Source organism: Acanthochromis polyacanthus, chromosome 13 (assembly GCF_021347895.1).
Source record: "Acanthochromis polyacanthus isolate Apoly-LR-REF ecotype Palm Island chromosome 13, KAUST_Apoly_ChrSc, whole genome shotgun sequence".
Classification (NCBI taxonomy): Eukaryota; Metazoa; Chordata; class Actinopteri; family Pomacentridae; genus Acanthochromis; species Acanthochromis polyacanthus.
Window position 1 is genome coordinate 25171499 of NC_067125.1, and position 15786 is coordinate 25187284.

At 43.2% G+C, this 15786-nt stretch overlaps 1 protein-coding gene across 4 annotated transcripts in view; it reads left to right on the forward strand.

The window, feature by feature from the left end:
• LOC110969264 (spectrin beta chain, non-erythrocytic 4) overlaps nt 1-15786 on the forward strand; it is a 127956-nt gene that overhangs the window by 104676 nt on the left and 7494 nt on the right. For 2 of the 4 annotated variants that reach the window (XM_022219312.2, XM_022219314.2), the window contains 9 exons: nt 832-1076; nt 2854-2992; nt 3761-3845; nt 5633-5829; nt 7436-8481; nt 8586-8646; nt 10067-10323; nt 14360-14530; nt 15373-15415. In XM_022219312.2, coding sequence (XP_022075004.2) covers nt 832-1076; nt 2854-2992; nt 3761-3845; nt 5633-5829; nt 7436-8481; nt 8586-8646; nt 10067-10323; nt 14360-14530; nt 15373-15415 — 2244 coding nt within the window. Of the gene's footprint in view, nt 1-831; nt 1077-2853; nt 2993-3760; nt 3846-5632; nt 5830-7435; nt 8482-8585; nt 8647-10066; nt 10324-11386; nt 13562-14359; nt 14531-15372; nt 15416-15786 lie in introns of those variants that run through there. The other 2 variants (XM_022219313.2, XM_051957733.1) reach the window with 2 other exon arrangements.

Consider the following 15786-nt stretch of genomic DNA (forward strand, 5'->3'; position numbering starts at 1 on the left):
CCTTTTGTGTCTTGCTTTTGTCAAATTCTTTTTTGTTCCTGTCGACTTGTCTCGTTTTTGTTATCTTGTGTCTTGTTTTTGCCTTCAACATCATCAGCCAGTTTTTCTAAAGAATGGGTAGAGCAAAGCTATGTCCTCTCTTCTATTTTTCATATTTCCATCACATTGTCAGCCTTGATTGAATGTCTCACTCTACCTCATATTATCAGGATCAGACTCATTCTTTGGACTGTTTTCCATCAGTCAGTTTGTCCTCTTGGTCAGCAGTAACAGCTAGCTAAAGATCTAGCTTCTACTGCTGAGAAAAAGCTAGCATTAGCATGGATTAGAGTAGGGTTAGCAAACAACACAGAAAACATGGAATAAAAATGCTACCATTGATGTGTAAGCTGAGCCAAACAAGCCTTTGATTGTTTATAACATGAATATGGAGCAGAAAATTATAAGAGATTTATTTTTCAAACATTTTGAAGCCCAAATGTCCTCCAATTCTGGAACGACAATACATTGATAGTAAAATCTTTGTGTGTCTGCCATTTCGGTGGGAAAGCTACCACCTTACTCTGCATTTAATTTTGCTTCATCCTGCCTCTGTCGTGCACCTGGGGAACAGAAACCGTGGTACATTTTACTGGAAAACGATGCAGAAGCACAGCTGCTCTGAGTCGACTCTGGTGACAGAGCCGGGACCGTTTGGCCCTGACTGAACACAGCTGTCAGGGCAGCTGCGCTCTGTGCGTCATCCGGCACAAAAACTGTCTCTTTCCATTTTCTGATTCCTTTTTCCGGTGTAGCTTTCCCCCTAAAACCTCCCTCCTCTTGCTCTATCAGGTGCGTCAGCTGCAGGAGAGCGCGGCCCAGCTGAGGACGGTGTACGCTGGCGAGAAGGCCGAAACCATCGCCTGCCACGAGCACGAAGTGATGCAGTGCTGGAAGGAGCTGCTGACGTCCTGCGAGGAGTGCCGGGTGCAGATCACCACCGAGACGGACAAGCTGAGGTTCTTCGGCATGGTCCGAGATCAGATCATGTGGATGGACTCCATCATCTGTCAGATAGGGACAGGAGAGAAGCCCAGGTATCCACGCTGCAGCAGCAGAATCTGTTAATACAAGTTAAATCAGCATGTACAGCAGTTACAGGATGTGCAACAACTAGAAGAAATTAAGTTCTCGTTACAGCATACTATGCGTTTAGAGCAGAAATTCAAGCAGTAAATAGCCAGTTATTCTAACAAGAAAACCTGTGATAGCAGAGACGAACACAACAAAAATGGCAGGTGCTTGCTATATAATAAGTGTTGTCTGTAACATTATGGTCTCTAATTTGATGTCGAATCAGAACTAAGAGCAAAAACAATGACCCATAAAGCAGCTTAATGTGTCAGCAGATTATTTTACAAAATTTTAGAGCCTAGCCGATGCATTAGCAGTTGATATTATCAGTCAATTGTTGCCTATCATAGATAAATCAGTATTAGCAGATCATTTTTTGTCCCATGTGTCAGCGGTCTCCAACTTTTTTTTGCACCACGGATCAGATTCAAGCAAGACGGTTTTCTACGTACCAGTCATCGTGCATATAACAAACAAGAAAACTCAGATTGCGCAATACTTTTCATAGTTACAGTGATGCCGTGCCACTGTCTCACAATGATACAGAAATCTTTAACAAATCCGTGGATCCAGACTATGAGCCACATCACTCCCAAAATCTAATCACTTGGTCCTTGTGTCATTTCTGGTCGTCTCTGAAAATTTCATCCAAATCCGTTGGTCTGTCTTTGAGTAATGTTGCTAACAGACAGACACACAAACGTACACCGATAGTCCCATAACTCCACCGCCTTACTCTCTGTGCAGTAATAATGATCTTTTTTTAGTGAAAGAGTCCTAAACAAATAAAAGTACTTGTTATTGCTGAATGTTTACTTACTTTTTCCTCTGTCGGTATCAAGTCTCTCCCTCTTTTAAAGGACGCTCTCCAGAGACGTTTGTTTTTTAATAATTTTGGCAGATTGACGGCTTCATTTAACATCAATCACGGGAAACGAGCACAGCTGAAAGCGACGGGAAGACGATCAGGTCATTTTTCAAAATAAAACCCCCTGCAGACTCCACCAGAAATAAAATCTAAAATATACCGTTTTTATTCTCTCTGGGTGGCCCAGTGCTGGTCCACAGCCCAGTGGTTGGGGACCGTTGCCATATGTGATGATTTGAAACCTATTTTACGGAACATAATGCTGAAAAAGATGCATGGAGTACTTTAGAAACAGTGTCATTCCATGGTTTGTCCAGTAAAGTGGCTCCAGCTCTATTGTCTGCAGCACATGTAGCAGAGCAGACGGTGGTGCGGAGTCGAGCAGTGTCTTCACAGAAAATTCCTGACTCGTTACTGAAGCACATTTCCGCAAAGTTATGAAAAAATGTCCTCCAAAATGTCTCCTTTTCAATATAACTTAAACATGTGTTTGAAGAATATCAGTAAATTTATCAATATCAGCATTTTTTTATTTGGTGTCAATAAAAAATTGGCCCAAAATCCAGTATTTGTCAGTTTCTAGTGAATTTTAACCTGTCTTCAGTCTTAGATTTATGAAAATCAAAAGAGCTATAGTTTACAATTTCTTAAAAATACCTCAAAAATTGGATTAAATGTTTCTCCAAGGAACATACCAGCATATCTGTATTACTTTTTACAGCCATTCTTTATGAGGATATTGAGTTAGACTGGCCTGATTTATTTCTTTCCGCAAAAACGCAGCTGTGAAGCACCGCTCTGCTGCTGTATGGGTTTGTGTAGTACAGTGTAGTAGGTGCTTGTGTATTGTGAGTTAACTGTGCGCTCTGCAGGGATGTGTCCTCGGTGGAGGTGCTGATGAATTATCACCAGAGTCTCAAGAGCGAAGTGGAGGCTCGCAGCCGGAGCATCCTGGAGTGTATCGAGATGGGAAAGACGCTGCTGGCTGCCAGAAACCCTGCAGCCGAAGAGGTGAGACGACGGAAAAGAAAGTTTAATAATCGCTTTAACTGTCGCTGTACTGCAAGAATAGTACTGTAAATGAACCTGAATGACTTTTACACTACGACAACTTAACGAAATCTCTTATATTGACTGTTAAATTTTCAAAAAACCAAAACAAGCTCCAATACAAATTTAAAATTGTGTGGAGAAGGGAGGAATTGCCTGAAATTTAATTTAATATTTTATGTTATTTATTTAAGTATAGAAAATTCCTTTTTAATCACTTTTATTCTTCATTCTTCTTCTTATTATTATTTATTATTATTAATAATAATCATCATAATAATAATAATATTACAAGTGGTGTTATTTTTCTCTTTCATTATCATTTATTTATATATTTTTACACTCATTTATTTTTATGTTAAATTCCTTTGTAATCACTTTTATTCTTCATTGTTTTATTATTATTATTATCATTGGTGGTGACATTGTTTTCTTTCATTATTTATCTATCTGTTTTTACACATACATTTTTATTTATTTTTTCGTATCAAAATTCTTTTATTCCTCATAATTATTGTTATCATTATCATTAATTAATTAATTAATCCTCGACCGTTCCTAAAATACCTGCCTGGAATTGTGAACCAACAAACTGTGACCAACCCATATGATTCCAATAAAAAGAAGGAAAAAAGACAAGAAGCTTGAATTTTCAGATTTACCAACATGTCATGACAAGAGAACCAACCAAAGCTGTGATGCTGCGATTCTAATGTTGCTGATTCTCAGATCAAGGAGAGGCTGGACAGGGTGATAGCGAAGCAGCATGAGCTCTCTGAGAAGTGGGACAAACACTGGGAAGCCCTGCAGCAGCGTGAGTACACAGACAAGCCTAAAATCCTTCCTTTTTACCAAAATACATACAGTGCCTTGTGAAAGTATTCGGCCCCCCTGAACTTTTCAACCTTTCGCCACATTTCAGGCTTCAAACATAAAGATAGAAAATTTTAATTTTTGTCAAGAATCAACAACAATTGGGACACAATCGTGAAGTGGAACGAAATTTATTGGATATTTTAAACTTTTTTAACAAATAAAAAACTGAAAAGTGGGGTGTGCAATATTATTTGGCCCCTTTACTTTCAGTGCAGCAAACTCACTCCAGAAGTTCAGTGAGGATCTCTGAATGATCCAGTGTTGTCCTAAATGACTGATGATGATAAATAGAATCCACCTGTGTGTAATCAAGTCTCCGTATAAATGTACCTGCTCTGTGATAGTCTCAGGGTTCTGTTTAAAGTGCAGAGAGCATCATGAAGACCAAGGAACACACCAGGCAGGTCCGAGATAGTGTTGTGGAGAAGTTTAAAGCCGGATTTAGACACAAAAAGATTTCCCAAGCTTTAAACATCTCAAGGAGCACTGTGCAAGCAATCATATTGAAATGGAAGGAGTATCAGACCACTGCAAATCTACCAAGACCCGGCCGTCCCTCTAAACTTTCACCTCGAACAAGGAGAAGACTGATCAGAGATGCAGCCAAGAGGCCCATGATCACTCTGGATGAACTGCAGAGATCTACAGCTGAGGTGGGAGAGTCTGTCCATAGCACAAGAATCAGTCGTACACTGCACAAATCTGGCCTTTATGGAAGAGTGGCAAGAAGAAAGCCATTTCTCAAAGATATCCATAAAAAGTCTCGTTTGAAGTTTGCCACAAGCCACCTGGGAGAAACACCAAACATGTGGAAGAAGGTGCTCTGGTCAGATGAAACCAAAATGGAACTTTTTGGCCACAATGCAAAACAATATGTTTGGCGTAAAAGCAATACAGCTCATCACCCTGAACACACCATCCCCACTGTCAAACATGGTGGTGGCAGCCTCATGGTTTGGGCCTGCTTTTCTTCAGCAGGGACAGGGAAGATGGTTAAAATTGATGGGAAGATGAATGGAGCCAAATACAGGACCATTCTGGAAGAAAACCTGTTGGAGTCTGCAAAAGACCTGAGACTGGGACGGAGATTTGTCTTCCAACAGGACAATGATCCAAAACATAAAGCCAAATCTACAATGGAATGGTTCACAAATAAACGTATCCAGGTGTTAGAATGGCCAAGTCAAAGTCCAGACCTGAATCCAATTGAGAATCTGTGGGCAGAGCTGAAGACTGCTGTTCACAAAGGCTCTCCATCCAACCTCACTGAGCTCGAGCTGTTTTGCAAGGAAGAATGGGCAAGAATTTCAGTCTCTGGATGTGCAAAACTGATAGACATACCCCACACGACTTGCAGCTGTAATTGCAGCAAAAGGTGGCGCTACAAAGTATTAATGCAAGGGGGCCGAATAATATTGCACACCCCACTTTTCAAGTTTTTATTTGTTAAAAAAGTTTAAAATATCCAATAAATTTCATTCCACTTCACGATTGTGTCCCACTTGTTGTTGATTCTTGACAAAAAATTAAAATTTTCTATCTTTATGTTTGAAGCCTGAAATGTGGCGAAAGGTTGTAAAGTTCAAGGGGGCCGAATACTTTCACAAGGCACTGTATGTACTGCATGCATAGAGGGAGGCACAGATGTATGGAAGGGGAATTCAGAAGAGAAGTGTCCTTATGTCCTTTTGATTGTTCTTCTTCTCTCCTCTCCTGCCGCCTCAGTGCTGGAGGTCCACCAGTTCGCCCAGGAGGCGGTGGTGGCCGAGGCCTGGCTCACCGCTCAGGAGCCGTTAATCAACAGCAACGAGCTGGGCGCGAGCGTAGACGAGGTGGAGCAGCTGATCCGTCGACACGAAGCCTTCCGCAAAGCCGCTGCCACCTGGGAGGAGAGGTTCAGCTCGCTGAGACGGCTCACCACGGTAAAATCACCATCTTTATCACTCTGCAAATACAAACACGATCTAGTCAGGATGGGTTTCAGTATGCTGAAATTGCTGGCAACCTTTTGGATGTACATAAGCTACCATTGAAAAGTTTGGGGTCCCTTAGAAATGTCCTTATTTTTGAAAGAAAAGCATTTTATTTCCAGTGAAGATAACATTAAATGAATAATAAATCCAGTCTAGACATTGTTAATGTGGTAAATGACTATTCTCGCTGGAAACAGCTGATTTTTAATGGACTATCTCCATAGGGGTACAGAGGAACATTTCCAGCAACCATCACTCCTGTGTTCTAATGCTACATTGTGTTAGCTAATGGTGTTGAAAGGCTCATTGATGATTAGAAAACCCTTGTGCAGTTATGTTAGCACGAGTAGAAATGTGAGTTTTCATGGAAAACTTGGAATTATCTGGGTGACCCCAAACCTTTGAACTGTGGTGTACACCCTGAATGTGGCATCTTAAGGATTCAAAGGTTGCAGCATTACCGAGTTATCGGTGCGATGAGATGCTTTGTTAAGGAAATTCTTTATCAGTTATTTACTTTACCATCTTAGTAGGGCTGGACCCGAATATCCCGAATATCCGAATATTCGTTCGCTACGGCACTATCCGGATATTAATTTTGGTATCCGAATATTCGTCTTTAATAGGGCCCGAATATTCGGAGGCCAGAAACCACTATTCGGGCCAGCCCTACATCTTAGTACTGCATGTGTAAACTCATACACTGACATACAGTGCTGTGTGAATGCTTAACCTTTAAAAGAAAAGTGAACATACATGCAAAAGTAGATCGGTAAAGAAAAAAATACTTTATTTAGGTCCGTATGTGGTTCAAATCCTCTTTGCTTTTTAAAAGAGCACCAGTTCTCTTTGGTGCTCCTGCTCACAGTTTGTCAACAGCAGATAGGTTTTGGAAAACTTGTCAGGGTTCTTCTGTGGATTTAGGTTGCCTTAGTGTCTTCTGTCTCTTCATGTAATCCAGTGGTTCTCAGACTTTCTGTCAGCCTTGTATCATTTCTGACAGATAAGTCCTGATAAGTCTGCAGCGGTGGATATGTAGTGGGATTGCAATCATGTGATCAACAGCAGGTAACTGATGTAGTGTTCACTTGTTGTCATGGTTACAGTGACGCCGTGCCGCCATCTCACAATGACACAGAATTCTTTAAAAAAAAATCCGTGGATCCAGACTATAAGCTGCATCACTGCCAAAATCTAACCACTTGGTCCTTGTGTCATTTCTGACCTTCCCTGAAAATTCCACCCAAATCCATTAGTCTGTTTTTCAGTAATGTTGCTAACAGACAGACAGACAGACAGACAGAAGTACAGACAAATAGACGGACAAACGATCATCACATAACCCCAACGCATTTCTTGATGAATTAACAATAAAGGCTTGAAATATTTCACTTTACGTGTGATGAGTCTAGATCATATATCAAATGTTCACTTTTTTAAAATAAATATTTAATTTTAGTGTTCTATAGTTTGAGATGCACCAGTTTATTACATAAAATACACAGAGACATCTCAATACCTGTTTTCTGAAGCTGGTTCTGATTTCTCTCTGCAGGTAGAGAAGTTGAAAGCAGAGCAGAGTAAACTCCCCCCGACCCCTCTGCTGGGTCGCAAAGTCTTCCTGGACCCACAAGATGCCTCACCCACTCCGGCCACCCTCCCCCGCCTCCCCATCTCCCCCGTCATGAGACAGACCATCTACGAGCAGAACGAAGCCAGCTCTCCTCCGTCCCCGTCGCCCGCCACCCCGACACCTTCTCCGTCGTCTGCGGTTCGGAGACTCGGCTCGACGGTCGCCAACTACACCCCAGTGATGAACGGCTCCAGCTACCGCCACACCCTGGAGGCCCGTCATGGCGGCGTTGTGGGCGTGGCCGCAGGATTGGGTCAGCCCGCCCCTTCCTCCATCGCGTCTGTCGCCACGGCGGCCATGTTGGTTTCAGCCAACCAGGCGAGGGAAAGCGCCACTGCAACAAGGGACAAGGCGGCAAAGGCGATGAGCCACCTGCAGCCGGTGCAGGCGGCGAGGGAGCTGGAGATGAAGGCGTCCCCGTATCTACGGCAACCTAAAATCAAACACCTGGATGACGCTGTGACGCCGCTGCTGGTGGCGAGTCGGCTGGAGAAGGCGAGGGAGAGGGAGAGGGGGAGGGAGAGGGAGATGATGATGGGGGAGATAGTCACGGAGAGGGCGGAGGTGGCGGTGATGGCCGAGGTGGTGCTGCAGGAGCCGGGCCGGGAGCGCCTGCACAGCGAGCCCACCAGGGGGCCTCGGGGATCCAGGACCGACCCGCTGGGCCACGCCGAGCCCCAGGTGCACCACCGGGAGCACCGGATAGAACGGCAGCTGAGCAGTGAGCAGCTGATCCAGGCGCGACGGGACGAGCTGCCCCAGGAGGTGTGGAGGGAACACGCCGAGAGGAGGGAGAGGCGGACGCTGGAGAGGCAGACGTCCAGCGAACAGGAGGGTCAAGGGGGACAAGGGGGCCACGGGGGCCACGAGGGCCGGCGGAGAGAGAGGGACCGGCACCGGCTGGAGAGGCAGGAGTCCAGCGAGCACGACACCGGGAAGGAGCACTCAGACAGACGCTCCGGAGGAGGGTGAGAGTTTCAGTGTACCGAGGTGACATTACGTAAAAAAAAGTTTAAAAATGCAGGAAAAGAAAATCACAATTGAATATTTATTTTTGGTTTATCTTCCGCAGAGAGAAGAGATCAACGCTGGCAGAGATTGTGGAGCAGCTGCAAGAAAGAGAAGCAGCACAGGTCTGGAGATTGAGTACTTGTAAATTTTTAGCTTTCAGGTCTTTCTACCTCAATTCACCGAATACCCCACGCCTGACCATCTTCAGTTTGGCTGATTGAAGATTTGAATTTTAAAGTGGTGAATATTGGTTGAGTTGACTGTGTGTCAAATCTGGAATCATAGGTGTTGTTGAGTAGAGATTGGTGGAGTCATGTTAAGTTTTGTATTGTTTTCACACCAATATTTACATGTTTTGCTTAATAATTTATTTTTTTATCCCCTACACATTATGATTTCGACCACATACAAAAAAAATCTCTAGAATTTTAATAGTAGGTCTATTTTAACTAAGAGAAAAAAAATGCACACATCCAACGATTTCGCGAGCTATCACGCGATTTCGGAACGAGATTTGCTTTCTAGCGTCTTGAGATTTGGATACAGACCACAACAAAGAGCGATCGCCAGGTAATGTGAAGGTTTTCGTTCACTTCTCATCTCTAGTATGTTGTGGGACACTCATTGAGACTATCTGAGCCGGTCAGTGTGGGGAAAAAAGCACGTTAGGGCGGACTTTGACGTGGGGGGGCAAGTTGCCCCATACTTTTCGCTAGCTGAGCTGCTAGCTGAGCTGCTAAGCTGCCTGCCTGGCTAAATACTGGGGCTATGTCGAAAATTCATTTCTCCATCACTCACATGTATGAAATGACATATGAAAACAGACCCCAGGTTGAAAAAAAACGAAGTTCCCCTTTAACCCTATAGAAAACCTATGAAGTGAGCTGAATCACTGCATTTCTGCGCAACAATCTCAGAACCTTAAGGTTTTGGAGAGAATCTGGAAAGAGGAATGGTCTAAAATACCTGTGCAAACCTGGTGACCTGCTACAAGAAATGTATGATGTCTGTAGTGGTGAACAAGGGTTAGTCCACCAAGTACTGAGTCATGTTTGGCTTGGGGATCAGATACTTACAGAGATGAATAAGAATTTGGTGAATTGAGGTGGAATGACCATTTTAACTCATCCATCCATCCATTATCTCTACGCTGCTTAATCCTCATTAGGGTCACGCACGGCTGCAGTCTTTCCCAGGTGACTTAGGGTGAAGGCAGGAAACACCTTGGACAGGTTGCTAGTCAATCAAAGAGCTACATATACAGACAAACCATCACACTTGCATTCACACCTACGGACAATTGAGAATCACCAATTAACCTGAGCATGTTTTTGGACTGTGCCTGGAGAAAACTCACACATACACAGGAAGGACATGTAAACTCCATGCAGAAAGATCCTAGGAAGGCCAGGAAGTGAACCAGGGATCTTCTAGTTGCAAGGAAAAAGTGCTAACCACCATACTATATTATACTGTGTATTATACTGTGTATAATTTAGGCGTCATGAAACACTTACATCCCTCACCCCTCCTCCTCTTCAGGCCCGAGGCGAGGTTCCCCGCCTGCCCAACGGGTTACCAGAGAAGTCTTCCCGTCCCGACCGGCCTCGAGCTCGGGACCGACCCAAACCGAGACGCCGGCCGCGACCCAAAGAGGCGGGAGAGACCACGAGGAGGTCGAGGTCGGCTCCGGCCCAGAGCAGCCCAGCGGTGCCCCAGCCGCCTACGCACACAGCACACCACGAGGGCTTCCTTTTCCGCAAGCTGGACATCGAGAGCCTGAAGAAGAGCACCAATAGGTGGGTGTTCAGGGTCTTAACGATCACCATGACGACTGGAGCCGATGATAGGAGCCGTAGAGGAGGAGGATGGACGCTGGTGTCATGAGAATCAGACTTGGAAGTCACGCTTTCAGTTTGGTACTTCAGATTTTTAACCCCCTTGAAGTGCCAAACGTGGACTTCACCACTTCTGTCTGTTTCTCGTGACACCGCTGCCTCCTCCTGTGTTATTACTGATTAAACAGTGATGATAGGGGCATGACTTTAGCATGCTACACTGACACCTCGAACAGATGCATGACAGACACCAGCTCAGATAACACATAGTTCCTCATAGGTTGTTCAAGGCAATACTCAGCTAAGGTTTGGATTTTTATAGGAGATGCAAGGACACACTGAGGTTTATGCACACTCAAGAAATGTTAAATATTTCATTTACAAGATAACACGTGAGAAAAACATTCTGTAATGTAGAAATAACTGTTTCATGTAACTGACAGAAATATCTACATCTGTGCATTGGTATCCAATGGTAGAGTGTAGCAGTAAATCATGAAATATTGTATCATTTGTTACTTTTACAGTTAAGTTGCAGCATCTGGCATTTGAGAATGATAGATTAGGGTTGTTAATTTCTGCTGAAGAGTTGTTCATATCAACTTTTTATGATCATTAGGCAGCACTGATAGTTTTTGAGGTCATAGTTTAGTACTTTCCTTCGCATTTAGGCAGTTAAGTACAGCAATGCATGCAGGAATTTAAACGTCACCAAGAAACACTCCTACATTTTTCTCATGCCAGCTTTTAAATATCACCGCTGATTATCAGGGTTAGACAACGAAGGCAGCTCCATGAAATCAGGGCCTGCAGAAATCTCACCGCATGTGAAAAACCTCATGCATGATGCTTTCGAAGCCTCCTGATCTAACACAAACCCACAGAGTCACTGAAAGCAGCAGCAGTGGTTGGCTGGCTGGCTGATGAATGATGCCGTTGGAGTGACTGTTGGTGGAGCTGCTGGTCACTTTGCCACACAAACACACACGCACGCACACACACGCACACTACCTGACCTCCACAGATGAACCTACCTGCTTCCTCCTGAGAAACCCCAGCGACAGTCTCTCTCTGCACTGCCCCCTGGTGGCTGGGCTGACCTCGCACAGCTAAAACGCTCATCCCCTCCCCTCCAGCTATGGATGAGTCCCACTCACGCACCAAAGGCAATGGATGAGTGTGTCGTATGTACATGCCCTGTTATGTACATGGCAAGGTAAAGCATAATCCCGAATGGCTTGAGTCCGGACAAGTGTGAATCTCCAAGCTGCTCCTGCTTCGGCTGGTTGTATGCTCTTGATGCTGAGACGAGAGGATACAGGAGCCTTAAGGGAGGATTGAGATTCAACCTGTCTCTGTTACATGTCGACCTGACGAGACGCCCAGTAAGTGGATGTGCACATTAATATTCTGGTATCGTTCAGGAGGGCCACACATGAGGATACAGGGCATGTGAATGGTGTCTACGTTTTACATTAAATCAAAGTGAATAACAAACATAGTGTAAAAAGCCTATATTTTTGTTTTGCATGTGATTTTTACATGACTTTTGGTGTGCAGCTAATTAAAAGGTTCTTTTCTGAAAAGCTTAAACATATGCGGAGATAAATTAACATCTGCTTCTGTGATGGTAAAACATTTTGTCCTAATAGTAGACATTAGTTTGTCAGAAAATAAGGCTTTTGGTGCCTGAATACAAAGTTCATTGCATGTAAAATTGATGAGTCTACTAATTTTTCAATCTGTGACGTGATCGTTGGGCAAAAAAGAAAAAAATCCCTTAAAAAATGGCAGCGAAGGTGCCAGAAAAGTACATTAAAAATGATGGAATAATATACTGTTCATGAATGTAAATACATAAATAAATAAAAATTATAATACCTGATATAATACCTAGTATAATGATATAATAAAACCAAAATGACAGCAAATATTTGTAAAATAATATCATTTTTGTTGATTTAAATACAGTAAAACAGTGCAACATGCAAGAACAAATTATTGTATATTTGTAAAAATTCAAATTTTTGATTTGGACATTATGTACAGTTTTTGTTTTACAATCAACATTTAAATTGATATTCATTGAAATAACAGCTAATGAATCTAAAATATTTACATTTTTGCTGATTTAAATACAGTTAAGAAGTGTGTCATTTTATGCTGAAAAGTTGTAAAAGAACAAATGAACATATTTAAAATGACAGATTTTCGATGTGGACATTATGTACAATTTTGTCCCATATTGGCGTCATCACGTACGTACGTATGTCCACATTTCGTTTCCGGAGCATATCTCAGAAGCTACTTAAGGGATTTCATTCATATTGCACCCAGGCCATCTCTGTATAGTGTAGATGTGCCTTTTGGGGTGTATGACCTTGACCTGATTTTCAAGGTCATACTGAGGTACTTCAAATATTTTGTCGTTTCCAGAGCATATCTCAGGAACTACTTGCGGGATTTCATTCATATTGCGCACACTAAGCCTGTTGTTAATGTAGATGTGCCTTTTGGGGTGTATGACCTTGACCTGATTTTCAAGGTCATAGTGACGCAGTTCAAAGACTTTTTTGTTTCCGGATCATATCTCAGAAACTACTTGACGGATTTCATTCATATTGCGCACACTAAGCCTGTTGGTAAAGTACATCTGCCTTTTGGGGTGCATGACCTTGACCTGATTATTTTTATTGTAGTGACGATGTATCATTTTGTTGGTGTATCGTCCACTATAGATTATCTTGCACTTCGAGGCACTATATATACGGCAGGGGATGTTTTAAGCGGAGCGTGTTTTTTTACTCTTGACTTGTAAATTGAAACAATTTGTCTAACTGTTATCTGTAATTTTAGAAAAAAGGGAAAATCACTAAAATAACAGTGAATTGTTTAAAAAATACATTTTAAAAAACTGTTTTAAAAAAAGCATTTTTACATTGTTGATGATGATGCTCGCGTTAGCAGTGTGGACACCTTGCCACATGCACTGCTGGTCTTTTCCATTCTAAACTCTGCTTCCATTGTTAGTTCAGAGGTTTTTCTTTTTCTTTATGATATCAGGATATTAATCTGCACACGGATACCTGCTCTGAATAACACTGACAGTGCTGCGCAAATGTTTTTGGTGCTAAAAGCTGCTGTCATGACTACTGTTAATTTATCAATCAATAATAAAGGGGAAAAATGAAAGTTTTTATTTGATGTGAGCACCGTTTGTCCTTAAACTTCTAGATACACTTGTTGACCGTTTTTAGCCAGTTCTACATCTTCCATATTTCGCCACAGTTTTCCGTCTCTTCATGTGATCTCACTGACCCCATGATGTTAAGGACTCCTCGTCCTTCTTGTGGCTGAAGATGTGTCTTTATGCCTCTGTAGAGTTGCAAAGAATGTAGAGAGGATGGATAAGAATCTGAACTTCTGAAGCGCCTGAAACTTGCCCAGCACTGTGTGTTTCAATGTCAGCTATTAACTGGAATGCCGTGTGCATGTGAACACGCTCACAGAGGGACGACAAGCATGAACACACTTGAGTTTGTGTCGGGGCCAAAATGGCGTTTAACCAAACTCCTCTCCCTCTTCTCTCCCTCCTCCTCCTCGCTGCTGCTGGCTGCTCCTCTTGTCTCCTCCAAGGTAAGTCATATATGAGGTAAACTGTGGCCTCCCTCATCTGCCCCATCCCTCCCTCCTCCATCCCCCCACGCCCCACCTCCTCCGTCCGTCTGTCCGTCCGTCTGTTGGTCTGTGTTTGTTCAGCAGTGTTGTTTCCTTCTCCCTTCTTGGGGCTGGTCCATCCCGCCCACCTACCTGTCTGCTCTGGCCAGGTGAGTGAGGTGTTAGCTTAGCGACAGTGACTCTGCAGCTCTTCCTGACTCCTCCCGTCTCCCCCCTTCCTCCTCCTCCTCAATCCACCACTCCCCCACCTCCACCATCCTCCTCCCCTCCACCTTCCTCCCCATCCTCCTCCTCTTCCTCCCGCCTTCCCGCACCACAGCAGGTCATGGGTCAACTTGTACTGCGTGCTGAACAAAGGGGAGATGGGTTTCTACAAGGACGCCAAGAACACCACCACGCCCTACAACAACGAGCCGCTGCTCAGCCTCTCCCACTGCCACTGCGACGTCACCAACGGCTACAAGAAGAAAAAGAATGTCTTCACGCTCAAGTAAGGAGCGGTTGTCAAATTCAGTCAGTTTCATGTGTAGTCTTTCATTTTCGACTCATTTTCCAGGTGCATTATTTCATTTTTATGAGTGATTTTTAGTTAAACTGCCATTCAAAACTTTGCGGTCACCCATACCCCTTTTCCACCAAGCCAGTTCCTGTGCTAGACTTAGCACCAGTTTTTTGTGTTTCCACCACCTAAGCACCGGCTCCAGGCTCCAGAAATGATGCTAACCCACTAGCTAAGAACCAAGTCCATCAGGGGCTGGCAGCAGGCTTACGGTGGCCAACGATCAATGGCGGAAACACAGAACCACCATTTTTAAACACCTGAGAAAGTAGTAGTGTTTCGTGTTAGTGTTTTGAAAACCACCAAATATGGACACTAAATCAGTGTATTGAAACAAAAGTTAACAACGGTGGTGGGTATATCACAATAAAAATGTCAGTGTCTCATGACAGTTTGGATAGAACAACATGGTGGATGTGTCCAGACAACAGCTGGCCTCTGCCTCGCAATTAGCCTTAACACTTTTGATGCACAACATGGGTCAAAAGTGACCCACATCCAATGAAAAATGGGTATCTTCTAAGCCATACTGCGCATCAGAGGGTTAAGACCATCTATAAAAGTAAACATGGATATTGTCATCAACTTATTGCGTTTGTTTAACTGCTATGCAATGGAGGCAAACATAGTTGAAGCTAAATAGCCTCCAACTTCATGGAAATGACAGAAATGCTGAAATGCTGGAATCATTTTATTAAAAGTTGCGTTTGACCCTCTAAAGTTGCTCTGAAGCTTTCTGGTTTACATGTTAAATTTATCTCCTCTTATTGCAGAACGAAGGACGGCAGCGAGTTTTTGTTCCATGCAAAAGATGAGGTAAGACAGTTTCTGTTTCTATCATGAATTGTGAATAAAAGATGTATATAGACATGATGTGAAAATGGCTTAAACCTGCGTCCTTTCTGTTAGCCAGCAGGGGGCGACTTATCTGGTTCCTGGTTGTATAGACATCTATGAGAAAATGAGGCAACTTCTTACTTAATTTGTTGTCTCTGTGAACATTTTCTTAATGAGTTTATGGCCTCGTTTGTTAGTTTGAAGTGTTTTTGAAGGGAGCATGATGTTTGTTTTAGTAAGTTATAGTTCAATGAGTGACATAAATGATGAAGCAACTGGGGTCACTTTCACTGCTTGCTCTTTATGTCCCGTTTTAAACCAACAGGTAACGTCACAGTCGCTACAGCCGT